Source organism: Rhinolophus sinicus, linkage group LG03 (assembly GCF_036562045.2).
Source record: "Rhinolophus sinicus isolate RSC01 linkage group LG03, ASM3656204v1, whole genome shotgun sequence".
NCBI lineage: Eukaryota > Metazoa > Chordata > Mammalia > Chiroptera > Rhinolophidae > Rhinolophus > Rhinolophus sinicus.
This window is the reverse complement of record NC_133753.1, coordinates 63,666,975-63,686,525: the sequence shown is the minus strand read 5'-3', so window position 1 is coordinate 63,686,525 and position 19,551 is coordinate 63,666,975. Positions and strand designations below refer to the sequence as shown.

At 36.8% G+C, this 19,551-nt stretch overlaps 1 protein-coding gene across 24 annotated transcripts in view; it reads left to right on the top strand.

The window, feature by feature from the left end:
• The window catches only part of MGA (MAX dimerization protein MGA), a 132,071-nt gene that overhangs the window by 93,216 nt on the left and 19,304 nt on the right, over positions 1–19,551 (top strand). For 9 of the 24 annotated variants that reach the window (XM_019725430.2, XM_019725431.2, XM_019725434.2 and 6 more), the window contains exons 10-15: positions 6,970–7,196; positions 8,515–8,688; positions 9,817–9,889; positions 11,212–11,729; positions 13,995–14,292; positions 15,699–16,325. In XM_019725430.2, coding sequence (XP_019580989.2) covers positions 6,970–7,196; positions 8,515–8,688; positions 9,817–9,889; positions 11,212–11,729; positions 13,995–14,292; positions 15,699–16,325 — 1,917 coding nt within the window. Of the gene's footprint in view, positions 1–6,969; positions 7,197–8,514; positions 8,689–9,816; positions 9,890–11,211; positions 11,730–13,994; positions 14,293–15,698; positions 16,326–19,551 lie in introns of those variants that run through there. The other 15 variants (XM_019725437.2, XM_019725438.2, XM_074327883.1 and 12 more) reach the window with 14 other exon arrangements.

The window sequence follows — 19,551 nt, the reverse complement described above, 5'->3', positions numbered from 1 at the left end:
TTTTTTTTTGTCTGATATTAGTAAAGCCACCCCTATTCTTTTTTGATTATTATTTGCATGGAATATTTTTTTCCATCCTTTCACTTTCAGCTTATTTGTGGCTTTGGATCTCAAGTAAGTCTCTTGTAGACAGAACATAGTTGGATCATGTGTTTTTGTCAGTTCTGCCAATTTGTCTTTTGGGAGAATTTATTCCATTTACATTTAAAAGAATTATAGATAAGGAGGGACTTCCATCATAGTGCTATTTGTTTTCTATATGCCTTATAGCTATTTTGTTCCTTATTTCCTACATTACTATCTTCTTTTGTGTTTAGTTGATATTTTGTAGTGAAATGTTTAAATTCTTTTCTCATTTTTTAAAATGTATATTCTATAGCTATTTTCTTGGTGGTTACCTTAGAGATTACATTTAACATCCTAAAGTTATAATACTCTAATATGAATTTATACCAGCTTAACTTAAATAACATACAAAAACTATGCTCCTTTATAGTTCTGTTCTCACCCCATTCAGTTGTTGATGTCACAGTATTATATATTTATACAATTGTGTGCCCTCAGAAATAAAGTACTAATTTTTTTAAAACATTAGTTCTTAAATTATGTAGAAAAAATTTGAATTACAAAGCAGTTACAGTAATATTAGCTTTCACATTAATTTTTTTGTCGTTAAATGTAGTAGTCTTTTAAGTCCTGTAGAAAACAAAAAGTGCAGTTACAAACCATTGTTTATAACAATACTAGCTTTTACAGTTGCCCACGTGTTTACCTTCAGTGAGATCTTTATTTTTCCATGTGGTTTTTATTGTCTAGTGTCTCTTCATTTCACCTTCCAGAAATCCCTTGAGCATTTCTTGCAGGGAAGTTTAGTGGTCACGAATTCGATCACTGTTTATCTGTAAATTTCTTAATTTCTCCTTTACTCTTAAAGGGTACTTTTGCCTGATACAGGATTCTTGGTTGATAATTTTTTTGCTTTTAACACTTTTTTTCTTTTACCACTTATCTGCTGGTCTCCAAAGCTTCTGATGAGTAATCTGCTCATATTTTTATAGAGAATCCCTTGTATGTGATGATTCATTTCTATCTTGGTACTTTGAAGAAAGTTTGAAGATAATGTGTCTCAGTGTGGATCTCTTTGAGTTCATCTTACTTGGAGTTTGTTGAGCTTCTTGGATGTTTTTATTCATGTCTGTCCTCAAATTTGAGTAGTTTTCAGCCATCGTTTCCTAAAATATTATCTCTGTCCCTTTCTTTTTCTGGAACGCCCATGATGTATATGCTGGTTTGCTTGATGGTGTCCCTTACGCTTTTTGCTTTTCGTTAGTCTCTTCTTACTGTTCCTCAAACTTCATAGTTTCCATTGTCCTATCTTCCAAGTTTATTGATTCTTTCTTCTGCCTGTTTAAATCGGTCTTTGAATGCCTCTAGTGAATTTTTCGTTGTAGTTTTTGTGCTTTTCAGCTTCAGGATTTCGTTTTGGTTTCTTTCCATGTTTTATATCTCTTCCTTGATATTTCCGTTTTGTTCACATAAGGTTTTCTTGTCTTTCTCCACATTTTTTGTTTTATTTCTTTGAGCATCTTTAAGACAGTTGTTTTAAAGTCTTTGTTATACCTGCAATTAGGTCCATTTTCAGGGATAGTTTCTGTTGGTTTATTTTTTCCCTTTTAATGGGCTAAGCTTTCCTCTTTTGTTTGTATGCCTTAAGACGTTTGGTGAAACACTGGGTATTTGAATCTAACAATGTGGTACTCTGGAAATGTGATTCTCCTTCCACAGGTTTTGTTTGTTGGTTAGTGTTTTTGTTTCTTTGATTGTTACAGGCTGTCTTTGTGCTGAGAGTCAGCCTGAGGTGTAAGTTTAAGGTCTTCTCAGGTCTTTTCTGAGCCTTTCCTTGGGCGTACATAGTCACTTCCTAATTTTCCTTGTATGTGCAGTTGTTTTTGAATATTTTAATCTTTAATATCTGGCTCCTGAGAGGGGAACGTGTAAAATGAAGCAGGGGGAGGGTGTTGGCCCTCTGAATCCCCTGGCAGTCACTTAAAACAGAGGGGGGAAGGCTTGTAACAATAGGGAGGAGGTACAACAACAACAACAGCTGCCTGCCTCTTTGTCTTCACCTCTGTGATCAGAAGCAGCAACCAGCAATCAGAGCAGAGACCCCTCATATTTGGAGGACAGGGTCCTTTTCCCCCCACTTGTGGCTCTCAGAAGTTTTGTGCAAATTGTTGCAGGGACACATGCACAGCTTTCTACCTTGTGTCTGGTGGGTGGGGCAAGGGTAGTTACTACTGTGCTAAGAGCTGAAATTGATCAATTAGTGACAGTTTACTGTCCAAGTCTTCTCCTTGGAAGTTGCAAACTGCCCACAAACTCCAGAGTTCCAGAATAGTTTCATTCGGCAGATTCTGCCAGTGCAATTGTTCAGAAGGGGATGTAGATTTCCTTGTGCTACCCATTCTATCTTCCCACAATCCTCTCCAGGTCCATCCTTGATTAAAAATGTTAGCAAGCAAAGTGAATATTGTAATGGTGTCACTTCTCATTTTCATCTGCAATTTCATTGCAATCCTAATAAAAATATTGACAGCTTTTTATGTGAAACTTGAAAAGCTAATTCCAAAATTTATATGGAAATGCAAAGGACCTAGAAATAGCTAGGGCAATCTTAAACAATAACAAGGTGGGAGGACTTCCTCTTTTGGATGTCAGAACTTAAAAACTATCACATTTAAGACAGGTGAATACTGGCTTGAGTATAAAGTCAACAGATCAGTAGAACAGATTAGAGAGGTGACAATAGATTCAAACATATATTGACACTTCATTTAACAAAAATGGCAGAGGAGTAAGGAAACAATGATCTTTTCAATAAATAGTGGTGGAATCATTGAATATCCTATATAAGGAAAAACAAAACTTTATTTAGTTCTTACACCATACATAGAAATAATTTCTAGGTAGATTATAGACCTAATTATGAAAAGCCAAACAATACAACTCTTAGAAGATAATATAGAAGAATAATATGACATAATATCTCCTATTAGGAAAAGATTTCTTAAGCATGACAGAATAAAACACCAGTCCTCAAAGATAATTCATTTGATTAGTTAAGAATGAGAAATTCAGGTCTTTAAGACAATAAGCGAGTAAAAACGTAAGCTGTAGTGAAAGAACAGATATTTGCAATACTTAACTAAGGACCTGTACGCAGAATATGTAGAGAAGTCCACAAATTACTCAGAATTAAACAGTTCCATAAAAAATGGACAAGATTTTTGAGGTACTTCATAAAGAGGGATGTTGAACATCTCGTTCATAATCAGGCAAATGCAGACTAAATCGATAGCAAGATTCTACTACATGCCTGCCAGAATGGTTATCCTTAAAATCCTGTGATGATATCAATTGTTGATAAATGGGAACTCTCATACACTGTTGATGGGAATATAAATTGGTATAACCACTTTGAAAATAATTTGACAATATCACATGCCCTTGATCTAGTAGTTTGATTCCATAGTAGCCAGAAGATCTGCATTGTACAGTGATGTTTATGGCACCATGATTCACAATAGCTAAAACCTGAAAACAGCTCCAGGTATCTAATAACAGTAGAATGAATAAACAACAGGATGAATAATCAGTGGAATAGTATAATACAATAATAATAAATGAATTATAGGTATGTGCAACACCGGAGATGTATTTTACAAATTCAGTGTTGAGTGGAAGAGGAAAAGCTAGGCAAAAGTGTGTGTCTCTGATTACATTCATATAAATTGCACAAGCAGGCAGAATTAAGCTGTGATGTGTGCTTTGGTGTTAAAAATGGAAAGCAGGAAGGTGGCTATCATTTAAGTGATACTCTTGTGGGAGGGGACTGTGGTTGAGAAAGGGCATGCACAGGCTTCCAGAGTTGATGGTAATATTCCATTTCTTGACCTGTTTGGTGTTTACATGAGTGTATACGTGTTACTATGTATTAGGCTGTATATACATTGTTTCTATGCTTTATGGGTATTATATTTCATAATAAATAGATATGAAACACAAAATTGGGAGGAAGAGATACATAGTATGCTGATTATTAGCATAGCAGTTTTCTGGGACTTCTATCTCTAACTGTTCATTTATGAAACACCTGTGGACACTGCCAGGAGTGAGAGGAGGCAGGATACACACAATTAAAATGAAATCGTCTCTAAGAGGTTACTGTCAATTTGATGAAACAGTTGTGTGGTAAACATATATGTATTTACTGTAATTTTAAGTGCTACAATAACAAAAGTGCTGTAATGTTTTAAGTGTCATGAACAAAAAGCTTATTGGGAATGTAGAAGCCAGAGTGATAATGCCAGGGGACTTTGGGCAAATAATACCTATTAGGCAGTTGCGTAGAAGTAAGGGGATACCAACCACTTCTTTCTTGAAACAGGTTTCCATTCTTGTTTTCTGTGAATGTATGCTACTCAGGTTCTCCCCTTAATCCCGCCTCTTCTAGCTCCTTTTTTCTGGGTTTCAGGTGAAGAGTAGGAGGATCTGGAGTGTGTTGTGAACAGGAGCCCAGAATGCGTAAAAGAATCAAGTGGATTAGGGCATAATGGAGTATGAGGAATTGGTCTGTTGTTCTTGGACTTGTGCAGCGTCTGTCCGTTTTCATGGCTTCAGATGTAGTCTCCGCCAATGACAGTCCTGATTCGCATGGCTTACCCTATTTGATTATGTTGCTGTCACTTCAGTCTTACATGTCCCAAGAGAACTGAACTGTCTACCCTTCTCAATCAGCCCCTTTTATGGTTTTCCACAGTTGAAACTTTAGTTGTCTTTGATTCCCTGTGAGGGAGTAAGATGTTTTTAAGAGCTTTTCTTCAGAAGTACTGTACTGTGCATTTTGTAGCTACTATTTTCTTTTTCTTTTTTAAATTTTATTGGGGAATATTGGGGGACAGTGTGTTTCTCCAGGGCCCATCAGCTCCAAGTAGTTGTCCTTTGGTCCAGTTGTGGAGGGTGTAGCTCAGCTCCAAGTCCAGTCACTGTTTTCAATCTTAGTTGCAGGGGGCGCAGCCCACCATCCCGTGCAGGAATTGAACCGGCAACTTTGTTGTTGAGAGCTGGCGCTCTAACCAGCTGACCCATCTGGCTGCCCTGTAGCTATTATTTTCAAAAGAAAAAGATAAAAAGGGAGTTTTAATACAATTCTTAGCTTATGGAAGCTTAAAAAAATCTTTAAAAGATGATTGAAAGAGAGACCTCTTTGCCCTGAAGACACTTTTATTTTTGTAATAGAATATGCATATGAAATAATTAGCAACACTAGACTAAAGTTTTTACCAAATGAGTGGTAGAGCCTCTGTAAGTACCACCTTTATTGTGAGGGCATCCCTGATTACCCTTTTTAAAATTGCAACACTCCCCCTTAAAATATGTACTTATACATACTAACTACATACTACTTATTTCCCTTCTCTTCTGCTTTGCTTTTACTCGTATGCACTTAACCACAATCCAACATACTCTTTTTAATTTTTGTGTTTATTACCTGTCTTGCCCTCTTCCTCCCAACTTAAATGTAAGCTCCATGAAGGCAGGGATTTTTGTCAGTTTTGTTCATTAGTATATATTCATAGTAAACATTCAAATATTTATACATAAATGAATATTAGGGTCTTAGAAGCTTTGTGAATTATGTGTGATCAATGAGCTAAGCAAGGTTATAAAAGTTGGATAACAGAGACTGCTAGCTAGCTAAGTAATTGGCTCAGTCACTTTCTAGCTCTGAAGATTTTTTTCTCCCCATTTTAATCTTTAAACCTTTATTCAACATTTAGTGGTTATGCTCCGAAGGATATAAGCTGTAGGAGCCCTTTAGACAAAGTCGTTCTTTACTAGTGGGGTGTTAATATTCAGAGCAAATAAACTTCTTATGAAATCAGGTAGCAGTTTGGATTCTCCTTTGTTGTGAAAGATTGTTTGAAATAAGTATTTGAATTAAGTGTGACTGCTGCTCAGTCACATTTTATATGACTTTTGGCAAAGATTTTGGATCTTTGACTTAGAATCATCTATATCCTGTCTGAGGACTGACCATTAAAATGCAAAATACAGTGTTCGCTTCTCTGTACCTGTCTTCTATGGGATGGGTAGTTTGCTTAAAGAATAAAGTCAGAAGCCTCTTAGATCCTCCATTTAATTTGGTTAAGTAATCAATGCATGTTTTCCTTTGTATAGAACTGCTTGATAGTATGATTTCATCTCATTTGGTTTTCACTGCTTTTCAATTGATGTAGTTTTGCTCCTATGCTGAGTTCACTCTATCTTATAACAGCTCAGTCTCTGAAGTCAGATTGACGGTTTGCTCCTTGATTCGGCCTCTTTCTGTTAGGTTATTCTGATTCTCAGCTTCTATAAAATAGCAATAATATGTCAAGAAGTATTGTGACAGTCAAATGAGTTAAAACATATTAAGTGCTTAGAATAGTTACATAGTAAGGTTCAACAAATATTTGTAAAATTAAATAGTATAGAATGGTTATTTTTCCAGGGTAACAGAAAAACCTTTTCTGACTGTGCTAAATATAATAGCATCTCCTGTTAACTTCTTATTCCTTACCCTGCTGTATTTTTCTATGAGGCACTTATTGTTTGATATTATGTTTATTAGTTTGTTTTCTCCTACTGGATTATAAACTCTATGAGGACAAGGATTTTGTTTTATTCATGGCTGTGTTCAGTTTAGAGCCTGAAACACTATCTGATTTATAATAGTTATTCAGCAAATATTTGGTTAAAAGATGAATATATTAAGATGCATGAGGGCAACTAAAGGTTTTTTAGGGGTAGCTGATTGTTTCAATGAATTACTGTTTTTTTAATGAGGGAGCATATTTTGTATTGACAGTGCCTCAGTGACCTTTTGTTGCCAAAAGCACCTAAAATCTTATCCTTCTTTTTGTTAAGCTATATGTGAAACAGAGCCTGAACAGCCTGTTCGGCATTATCCATTATGGGTGAAAGTAGAAGGTGAAGTAGATCCAGAGCCAGTTTATATCCCAACGCCTTCTGTCATCGAGCCTACGAAACCATTGTTGTTGCCTCAACCAGAAGTTTTATCTACTACTGTGAAGGGCAAACTGTTCACTGGAATTAAACCTGCACGGGCATATACTCCCAAACCCAATCCTGTGGTAAGTCTGGAGTTTTAGCTTTTATCGCAAGTTGCAGAAGTCATTTATAAAGATGATGGTTTTCACTCAGATTTTTGGTTTACATTTTGTGAATCATTTTGCTTTCAGGTAATAAACCACATCCTTTCTGATTTAATCAGTTTAGCTGCGGACACTTACAAAATGTCATAAAAATAGAGGCGAATAGTAGTAATTCTTAAATGTAGCCAAACTTCTTTTCAGGAAGATCATATAAAGATTGGCTTTCTAAAAAAAAACATGACTTGCAAAACTCTGTTAAAGATACTCTTAATTCCTATAGTGTAGTATATTGAGTAATTGAGGTGTAGTACATATTAGTAGAAAACCATTACGAAAAGGCTTTAAAAATAATTGTCATCTTCTTAAAGCAAACTTCTTTATGTACTGGGGGGTGCCAAAAAAATATATACAAATGGACACTTTGGTCAGTGTTGCTCAAGCAGTACTTCGCCGGAATCAGAAGTGTCTGTGGACGCCGATGGTAACTACTTTGAGCACCTCTTGTAACTGCAGAAGTCAAACGTGTCTTGTATTCATCTTTTGTTAGCAGTACATATTGAGTATTACAACTTTAATAGTTTTCCTTTCTTAAAATGTGTATACATTTTTTTTTGGCACCCTCTGTATAATAATAATAGTAAAGTTCAAAGCTTTAAAATAACAGTTGATATGACTTTGTGAAGACTGATAGGTAAAAAAGCTGATAAACATTTCTGATTATTAAATCCATTTCAATCTTCCTTGTCAATTAAATTGAAGGAAGATCCACAATGCTATTCAGTGTGATCTCTGTACCAGTGCTGATCCAAAACTTTTATCAGTCTGTGGTGAAATAAGTACATATAGAAAATAATCGTAAATATTTAGAAACTTTCACAGCAAGTTAATAGTCTTTTTATGTCTATGAAATCTAATACTAAAACACTTGGGCTTGTATTTTACATATCTTTTATTTTTCTAGTAATTTATTTTGTATTCTTCTAGTAATTGCTTTTGTATTTTACAAAAATATTAGTCTGTGTTAGACTAGTAACTAAGATATGTGTCCTTTACCACAGATCATTTGAGAAGCACTGCTCTGGTGGGTTCTGAAATTCCTTGATAGAGAACCCGAGCCTTTCTGACTTCCCCAAGATTCAGCACAATATGAACTGTATTTGTACTATTTAACTTTTAAGTTTACAATTAAAAATTTCGAGTGATGTAATAGAAAGAAAACTTAAACATCCTTTTACTTTTGGAGTCCAGGAGACTTTTCCCCCCATGTATGGAATGTTTTGTTGTGTGAAACTTACAGATTCGGGAAGAGGACAAAGATCCAGTCTACTTGTACTTTGAAAGTATGATGACTTGTGCCCGAGTTCGAGTATATGAACGAAAAAAAGAACAGAGACAGCCATCACCATCCCCACCCCCATCATTTCAGCATCAGGGCTCATGTCATTCTAGTCCTGAGAACTGTAGTGCAAAGGTGAATAACTTACTGCATAATTTCTCTTTTTAACTTTTAGTTCCCTGTTGCTGGTGTTAGAATTTGCATTATTATCAGAATAGTTCAGAGTAATTCTTGTGGGTCAGAGAAGGCTTACTTGATGTGTATTTCAATTTATCTGTTTCTCTGCCTACCAGTTCTTTTTTTGTTTGTTAGGGGAATGGCAGGCTAAGGGTCGTCTGGGTTAGGAAACGGGTATTACAGGGTTGGGGGTTGGGGGACCATCGTGTTGTGGGGGCCGCAGGATTAGGGGGTGTAGAGGTTAGGAAAGTGTCAGGGTTATGGCGGGGCGTCGGATAAGAGGACTTCAGTGTTACAGGGCATCGGGATCACGGGGCATCGGGGTATAAGGTTCAGGGGCTTCGGGGTCGGGGGCACCGGTTGGTATCCAGAGGACTGAGAGGCACAGATGCGGCTCCCACAAGCGGCCTCCTGTGTAGTGCATAGCGGGCGGGCCTGTGGGGCAGTGTGCGCACCCCTGTACGGGTTGGGGGAGCTGCTGGCTAGTCCTCCCCACAGGGCCGTATCCCGAGTTCCCCTCCTGGGGCGGGTGAGGAGTGGCGGGGGGGGGGGGGGGGCTTTGGGCAGCGACTCATCCGAACCGCGTGTTCCGGTCACCGTGCCCCGATGTCCAGTCCGCGACACCTCTGCATACCGATTCTAGAGAACTGTCCCCATTATTCTTTTTAATGGTAATTTTAAAAGGTTTAAACATTTCTGGTTTTAATTAAATCATTCAACTATAATTACTAGGATTTGCACCTTTGTATGTAGGTGAATTTTCTAAATAACTGAAGTTTATTTTAGCTGGTTTAATATTTATTAAACATCAAATATTTTTCCATCTTTACTATAAAGTACATTGTAAATTCTTGTCTTGGTGACTCAGTCACTATTAAGTACATTACAGAACAAGACTACTTATTTTTGCCACGGGCTGTATAATATGATAGTAATGCAGCTGTGCTTGTAGATACGAAGCTGTGGTCCTTTTAACCTTTCTACTGCTTTCAGGCTTCTTTGAGAGATTTAATGCTTATGTCCTAGTCTCTTTTGATATTAAATATATGTTGAATTGAAGTATTTCTGTGTTATTCCCTTCTTCAGGAGCCCAATTTGGAACAGCAGCCCTTGAAACCAATTACCTGTGACCTGGAGGACGATTCTGATAAATCACAAGGTCAGCATGAAAATGAGATCTTACCATTTGATAGTAAATACATAGGTGTAGATTATAATAAAAACGGGGAAATATGTCCCAGAATACATCCACGTACCCTGTTAGCGTCTCTTAAAAATAGAGCCAGTAGATACATTTTTTCCTATTTTTTGGTCTATCGCTCCTGTTCTGAGAAATAAAATTTATTCGTTGATATGGTATGTTGTTGCAAGAGACATTTATGATGAGGTCAGTGATTTTCTTTTTTTAAACCTTTTTTCAAACCTCAGTAACATTGACATCATTAACTATTGAAATTTTCCCTCAGGTTCTCAATAGCCATTGCTATTAGAGAAGTGCAGAAGGAGAAAGGATGGAAAATTGCTGATTTATCTAACAGGCTTCTGCCAGATCTTTGATGAGTAGTAGTGTCTAGGGAGTTACCTCTTTGTTTTTGGTTTTGCTTCCTAAGACTTTAGACACTTAAGCAGCAGTGCTTCCCAACTTTGTTTTTCTTTTTGTTGATGGCATGGTATACACAAACAGGGAAATGTTTCTATAAGCACACTGAGGCAAGTGAAGGAGGCTGCAGGGGTGGAAGGATCCTGCCATAGCCCGCATGACCTCCCTGAAGGCTGAGGGGATCTCTGTCCTGACGTACCTGTAACTGGAGCACTTTTGTTGGGAGGCTCTGCTGTAGCAAACTAAATGCCCAGTGAAATACACATCTAGGTAACATGTTGCCATGAACATAAAATGTGGTGAGTTGAGTAATCTGCGTATAATGTAGAAGTGAAGCAATCACATCTAGAGGCACAAAAGTAATTTAGAAGTATTTGCAGTAGAAACTAGAGATAGAGTGCACTTAAAAAAACAACAGAGAACACTCTTGCTGTTCTTTAGGATTGACTCTACTTACTACATGGTATAAAACATCTTGCAAGTATCTTTGCATTGCGTGTATGGGTAGCAGAGCACTAAACTACACCAAATAAGCTTAACCTTGATTATAGGTCATGCTTTGTTTGCAAGATAACACTTTCAAATGTAATAGTATGGCTTTTTAGAGCAGTCTGAGCTGGGGCTCCCCTTTTATTCAAGAGCCTAGTCAGCAGGATAGTGAAGACTACTGTAGTCTGATTCTCTAGAATCTTTCTTTTTCCTGGAAAACTCCCAGATTATGAGTGTTAAATTACTACTGAAAGGGCATGGGAATGAGACACAAGGCAACTGTTGAATTTCTATACCCCTGGCACTTTTCTGAGAACTCAGGGAAAGTAAAAGTCTTTTCAAAGTTTGGTACAAAATGCTGTGATGCAGAATATCTTTGAATTCTTTATCAGAAAAGAGCTGGAAGTCTTCCTGCAATGAAGGGGAATCCTCTTCTACCTCCTATGTGCATCAGAGGTCACCTGGTGGTCCCACCAAACTGATAGAAATCATCTCAGACTGCAACTGGGAGGAGGATCGGAACAAGATTTTGAGCATCTTATCCCAGCACATCAATAGCAACATGCCACAGTCACTTAAGGTGGGCAGCTTCATCATTGAGTTGGCTTCTCAGCGAAAGAGCCGGGGTGAGAAGAACCCCCCTGTTTATTCTTCTCGTGTGAAAATCTCTATGCCATCATGTCAAGATCAAGATGATATGGCTGAGAAATCTGGATCAGAGACTCCTGATGGTCCATTATCCCCTGGGAAAATGGATGATATCTCTCCCGTGCAGACAGATGCCCTGGATTCAGTAAGGGAGAGATTACATGGAGGCAAAGGTCTGCCCTTTTATGCAGGGCTTTCTCCTGCAGGGAAGCTTGTGGCCTATAAACGTAAACCCAGTTCAAGCACATCTGGGCTTATCCAGGTGAGAATTATCTTTAATCTGGATGTAGCACCTTTTTGCATTTAGGTAACATCTTGATTTTTCAGAGCCCTTTGTGGGCCTTATGTCATTTATCTTCACATTTCCTGGGAACTGGGTGACAAAATCATCTCTTTTTGTAATAGGCCTAGGTTAGGTGCACACCTGGAGCAAGTTTTGGCACATTTATGAAAAATGTAGAGCCCTTTATTCTTAATAATTTTCTTTCTAGTGTTCCCAGAAAGTTACTCCTCTTAAACTTTATTATCTGGGCTCTAGTGATACTTTGACAACCAAGCAAGGATAGTAAGGGATCCAGTTTAGTTCTTGGGATTATTAGCAGATAGCTTTCAAAACAAAACAGGGTGAAATTGATTTTAAAATAGGCAGTATATGTTTGGAAACTTGGAGAAGAATTTAGTAGGGTATTATTTAAATATGTAAAAAAAATTTTTATAATGAGCCACAATTTACTTTTTTCTTTTATCTGATTCATAGGAGTTTTGCCAGTATAATTGTTGTAGGACAAATATCTCTATCCTTATTGTTTAGTAATTCAGGCAGGTTATATTAGTAAAATTACCCTGGCATGTAGAAAATCCTTTGAAAGAGAAGTTCTGAATGAAAATGTAATCATAATCAAAAAGGTTTTCTCCTCTTGCTCAGTGACATTAAATGCACTTTTATATCAGAGTAACAAATATGTCTAAGTGTCTAACATTACTACGGTTATTGGACTTTATTAGCTTGACCACTGCCCTGGGCTAAGGACTGTCCTAATAATAATATAGCTGATCTCTTTAATTAAAAACTTCTTATTGCAGTTTATTCTTGGTGGTCCTATATAACTGCTTCTGTTGGCATTTCTTAAACTCTTTAATGATGAGGAAAACAGTGCTTTCTCCTTATTTGTTGATTGATACTTTGAGAGCAGAGGCTTACCTGAAATCATTTCTAGAGAGACTAGACTCCCTGAAATACAGGCATAGAATTTTGTTCTCTTCCCCTGTCTAGGACTCAGAGAGCCACCATAAAATGTGAACTCGCATAAGCAGTCAGGCCGCTGCAGGCTTTGGGGGAGGTGCTGAGTGCTCTTCAGTCCAAGTCCCAAAGGAGCAGTAGAGATATCTGATCTGGACTCCACAGAGCCTGAACTACTGTGTAGTAAAGTTTACTTTAGGATGGAAAGATCATGTTTATACCAAACTGAGGCAAAAGATATTCCTGATCTATTTGGGAATAATCACAATTTTATTTAAGTAGCAAAAACTAGTTATGTTTTGTGTCTATGAAGAGAGAGTGGCTTGCTGTAGCTGTTCTCCTTACCAGTTCCCTATTAGCTTCAAGAGAAGGAGTTTCTCTATCTCAGTCTACCTCTACTTCCCTCTTTAAATGATGTAAGGGAGGGACAGAAAAGAATATCTGCTCTAGTCATCCAGCAATATGACTTAGAGAACATGGGTAAGAAACTTGGAGTTTTTGTTTTGTTTGTTTTTTCTTCGAAAAACAAAACAAACAAAATACTGTCCTGCTGCCCAAGATGGGCAGTCTATCAACTCAGGCAGTAGCGAAGAATCTTTACTTCATTCATTGTTTTACTTTCTTCTGACAATTTAGGGAGTATTTCTAAAATTACAGTGAGTTTCTACTAGCAGTTACTCTTGAGCCCAAGTTTTATTCAAGAGATGAAAACAATGTCTTCAAAGTTAAGTTTTTAGAAAACCGGAAACTGAGGTGATTTTGTGACTTAGGTTATTTTAACAATGACTTTTGTGTAACTTAAAGTACGCTCACCATGTATTTCCCAAATGTGAAGTATGCTTGAAAGCACTCTTGTGAGAGACCTTCAGTATGCTTCTCTGGTCTCGTCAGAGAGATTCTGTGGAACATAGTTACTCATTTTTTGCTGATGATTGTTAATAATGTAACCAGAATTGCTTATTGACAAGTAAAACAATTAGATGATTCCTGAGATTTAACTGTATCTTTCACATATCTAGGATGCAGATATGATGAGTTTCTAAGGTTCTGTTTCTAAATTATTAAAATGAAAGATGAGATTAGTTCAGACTATCAGATGACAGAATTTTTTTTCTCACCTCCTAGATACCTCCTTATTATGCCAAATGGGAGAAGTCCATTTCTTTTTCCCTTTAAATCTGAAAAAATAGACTTTTAAAACCTTGTAAAAATGAAACCCTTGTCAAGGGAGATGAGTTAGCAAGAGAATTTTATCTTTACAGAATTTCTCTTTGCCACTTGTTTCAGGTTAATGGTAAGAGTTACCCGCAGGCTAAGTTGCTATTGGGACAGATGGGGGCATTGCATCCAGCCAATAGGCTAGCTGCTTATATCACAGGCAGGTTGCGACCCTCAGTCCTGGACCTCTCAACCCTCAGTACTGTCATCTCCAAGGTAGCATCCAATGCCAAGGTGGCTGCATCCAGGAAACCACGTACCCTGTTGCCTTCAACATCCAATTCCAAAACGGCATCCTCCTCCGGCACTACAACAAATCACCCCGGGAAGAATCTGAAGGCATTTGTTCCAGCAAAAAGACCAATTGGTAAGTTGGACTATATATATGTTTTGGAAAGGCCTGTCACTTGGTGTCGAGCCAGTGGATACAGTATGGAAGTTGTAAACATTAGAGAAATAAAGAATTTGGCATTATTCTTATTCTCGATGTACATCTGGCTTGAATTTTTTCTTTTACTGTTTGGTAACTCTTCTGATGACCTATAATACTGGATGACTTGAACTCTAGTTAGTTTTACAGTTACTTCCCAGACTTTTAGACTTTTATTAATGTAGAAAAAGACTTAGGTTTTTCAACTATGTTTTTAAAAACATAAGACATATTCTTAAATTCTTTCCCTAATTTGGTATTTCTCCTAACAGGACGGGTATTTTTGGTAGCAATCATATGTATGTATGTTCCTTGAATTTATGAAACCAAGGAGTTAGCGAAATCAAAGTGGACTGAGTTAGTATAGGCTTAAAGTATAGAAGGCTCTTGTAAAACATAATTTTGAAACATTGCTTTATTCACCCCTGTTCTGTGAATTTAAACTTCTTTTACTTAACATTTCAATACTAGAGTCTATAATACATTACCTTCTTGAGAGCATTTATGTTTTAGCGTTGACTATATACAGTTGGTTTATTGAATTCCTCTTTGTGTTATTTCACATCTATTTAGGTATGTTAAGTAAAAGTGTCAGTTACTGTATTTTTTCCTCTAATAGGAAATTGAAGTCTCTGGCTGAATGCTGGAGTTGCGTGAAGATGGAGGATAGGCATTGTATGCGTTAAAAAGAACTCATTTTACCTCTTTTTAAAAAGTAGATTTATCTGGTGATTTTAGAAATAGAGTTTTTTTTGTTTGTTTTCGAGGAAAGAAAAGCAGGTTTATTCAAAATGCCAGCATTCTATGAGGATAAGATGGTGGACTCCTGTCCAAAATCCGTCCCCCCCAAAATAAGCAGTCGTACTCTGCCCTCTCCTGAAAAATGTCTTCATATGTTTTAGAAATATGTAAAACTTAACTGTCCCATAAGAGGACAGCAATAAAGAGATGGAGGTGCTGGGGCAGAAAGGAAGTGGCAGAAACAAGTTTTAAAATTAGAGTTGGGGGGGAAAATCTCCTTCTTACTTTCTTTACCTGTTTTAGTGTGCTGCTGTATTGTCTTTTTAGTGTAACTGGCAATTTGGCTATATTGTGTAGCCAAAGATGTTTAGTAGGAGCACCCAATTTTAATCCCTTTCTTGTTAGAATTATAAAGGGGTTTGGTTTGGGTTGAGGGAAGTGTTTGATTTCTATGGTTGGAAATTGGCACTTACATAATGCAGGTAGGTAGTACCTGTAAGAAATTGACCCAGTGGTGCACACGATAAATGTTGATAAACACAATCACTTAGAGGATAAAATATGAGAACTGAAGATTTTGACCTGCAAATTTTTATTTGCAGCGGCTCGACCCTCTCCTGGTGGTGTGTTCACACAGTTTGTGATGAGTAAAGTTGGAGCCCTGCAGCAGAAGATACCTGGAGTTAGCACACCCCAACCCCTAACAGGGCCGCAGAAGTTCAGTATCAGACCTTCTCCAGTAATGGTCGTCACACCTGTGGTTTCTTCTGAGGCCGTTCAGGTGTGCAGCCCTGTGACTGCTGCTGTCACTACTACCACCCCTCAAGTATTTTTAGAGAATGTTACTGCTGTGACACCTATGACTGCTCTTTCTGACGTGGGAACTAAAGAAACTACTTGTCCTTCTGGTGCCACCACTGCAGGGGTTGTTGAGGTCTCTGAAACTAATGCCAGCACCCCTGTAACACCTACCCAGTCCACAGCCACTGTGAACCTTATCAAAACGACTGGCATAACTAGCCCCGTGGCTTCAGTGGCTTTTCCTAAGTCTTTGGTAGCATCTCCTCCAACCATAACTCTTCCTGTTGCTTCCACTGCCTCCACCTCCATAGTCGTGGTGACCACAGCTGCATCTTCCTCCATGGTGACCACACCAACTTCATCTCTTGGCTCTGTTCCCATTATCCTCTCAGGAATTGATGGGAGTCCACCAGTGAGCCAGAGACCAGGTAAGGCCTAGATGTTACAAGCTGGTTTCCTCTACAGCTGTTTATATAACCTTGTGGTTGTGATAGGATGATACGCCTAGATAGGGTAACAGTGTAGGTGTTTCTGCTATGACATGATACACGTATTCCTGAAAACCTTTGCGTTCTGCAAAATTGAACAATAAAAATAGTAGAGCACATGGTTAATACAGGGTTAGGACAAATCACCAAAAATCTATGCAACCTTGTAAGCAAAGGCACTAATAAAAACCATAGCTGGGACCTTGGAGATCAATTGAACAGCCTTGACGGATGGTTTTAGTGGGACTGAAGATTTCCTCAGGTTATTAAAAACATTAGAATGGAAATGCTGCCTGAAGGATACTGAAATCATGCCTATGGGAGTGGAGCTCTGAGCCAGTAAAGCAGCCGTTAAGGTGGGCACAGAAGGAAGGGCAACCTGCTGTGTGCTGAGAGCTAGGGGTACACCTCTCTGTGGAGGCAACCCAAATGTAGGGGCTCCCTTTTTTGGGGGAGCCAAAAAGGGGCTGGTGCTTTTTTAATTTAAAAAGAAAAACAGAGATCACAAGGTTTTTGCCTATGTGGCAGCCAAGATGAAGACTTTCTCTTTCTCCTTGCTGAAGATTAAAATTCTAGGTCCCCTTGCCTAGAAAAAAATCATTTGTGAATCAGCCCAACTCCCATATACTACTGACATTATTCAATTTACTATATACAAACGGATTGAAATAGAAATAAGGAGGCATATTTCTTTGCTTAGGACTCTAATGTATTACATGTTTACCAATTATTTGGTTAAAATTTTTCTCTTGTTGGCTTAGGTTAAGTGAATTTGAAATAGGAATATCTTATACTTTTGTAATTTTTTTTAAAAATTTTATTTCATTAAATTTATTGGGGTGACAATTGTTAGTAAAATGACATAGATTTCAGGTGTACAATTCTGTATTACATCATCTATAACTTTTGTAATTTTTATATCCTTATTCAACCAGCTAAAGTAAGTAGTTTTCTTAGTGTACTCAAAGAGGAATTGCTGTAGAAGAGTGAGATTTAAGGGGAAATAAATAGCCGACAGCAATTCTGTCTTGGTTATTGATATTTTTACTACTAAATATTTTTGCCTTTAGTGACATGGTCCAAGACACTGTTGATGTTTTAGGAAAGAAATGATTTGGGAGTTAGTTCATAAGTTGAAGTTCTGTTGAAAGGCAAAGTGAATCACAGTATCAAATGTGTTGTCTTCTGCTTCTCCCCACTAAATAAACATATAAAAAAGGCGAGTTTAACATATCATTTTGGAAGTGAGATTGTTGTTGATGAAACTGCTTTGACTTCCTATTGAATCTCAAGGTTCATATCTGCTCATATTTTAACTGGTTATGTTTTCTAAACCATATGGATTCTAACCTTTATATTTTTAATTCTATCATGAAACTAAAGTCATTTAGCTTTTTGTAGTTTATTGTTTCTCAGATTTCAGTCACTCTGAATATACATTCATATAATTTGTTCTCATTCCTATTTTACTGTATTAATGTTTTTATTTAATCAGCTCATTTGTTTACTTGAATGTATTTTAAAAAGGAGCAGTCTTACTGTAATTGGAAAACAACATCACTTGCAAAAATAGAGGTTAACCCTGTAAATAAATACACTGTAAACAATAATAAAAAATAATGTATTCTAGCTAGCTACTATAATGTAGTAATCTTAGCATATGGCTTGTTCTCTCTCTGTTAATGAAGAAAGCTAGAAAATGCTGGTATAATATTAAAGACAATATCAAAGACTGGTACTTCTGTATATAATCAAAAGATTAAAATTGAAAAGGGAATTACTTGCTGACAATGTGATATGGTTTATTCTGTATCTATACACTACCTAAAACCTAGTACCTTCTGTAATACCCCTTGAGGCAAGGCTAATCTTAACGGATTTTCTTATCTGCTCTTTTATAAATGGAGCTGACTCAGATAATTGCTACTTCTGAGGAAGTGGTATAATTTTGTTCTAGGTTCATAAAAGGGGGTCTCAACTCAGGCACTTTATGATATCTGTGACTGTTTCATTTGACTTCCCTTCTTTTTCTCTTCCTCCTCCCACGTTTCAATAAATAATGCCAATTAAGCATGTGTGTTAAAGGCTGCTTTCATTCTCTGAATTGGAGAAATTTAATTTTGAATCACTCTAAAACTTAATTTAAATAGAAATGTTCAGGAAATTAATGCTTTAACATGTTCTTAATTCACATAAGATAGATTAATTTTTGTGTGTGTAAATTGCACACTTTTTTTCATGAACAGTTTGGTCCTTGTGTTTTATTTCATTTTCAAGAGAAGTCCTGGATTTTCTGTATATAATTTGTCATGTAAATATTGAGTATGACTTTCTTTTAGAAATTTGGTATGTTTCGTGGGCAGAGTGTCTGTTTGGCTATCACATGTTAAGCTATTGTTTGTTTTGTTTGGTTTGTTGATTTTCTGTTTAGTGATAAACTAATGAAAATATTTATTAATGATGATAAATAAGTTTACTAAACTTGAACGATAATATTAGATTAGTTTCATTTATGCTTCGTATCGTTATTCCTACCTTTTTATCCCCATGGCCAGAAATCTATCTGTAGATTACTCATATTATTTTTTCCCCATGTCTTTAGTATTTCTAAATATCTCTTCCAAAGATTAAAGTGAATCTTTAGGTACTATTAATGGTTTGAAATCTCTTTTAATTCACATCTTCATTAAATTTTTGCTTTTTCTATTTATTCTAAAACTGTCTTTTATCTCTTCCTGATCAGGCTTTATTTCCCTGCTACTTTGAGGTCTCTTAATTTCATTCCATTTTGGGGGGGGGGGGTTTATGTATTTTTTCCCTTATGAAAAATAATTTCTACAAATATTTGTGCTTATTTGTGAATGAATTTTAAAAGCCAAGATGTTTTTTATACCTCATAATTTTTAGTCCTTGACTTTATCTTATTTGAATATAACCTGTGAAACTAAATCGAAGTCTAGTTAAGTGTTAGCAGCCTGAATTTTAAATTTTATCATGAACCATCTCTAGTTTTAATGAGAATCCAGATTTAGAGGCCTGTCTGTGTTTTTCATTAGGCAGAAGCATTGTCCCTCTAAATGTACCTCTTGACAATTGTGCTTTCTTTTATTTATTTTTAATTTTAAGTTTAGTTTTTTATTAGTTTCAGGTGTACAAAGCAACGTAA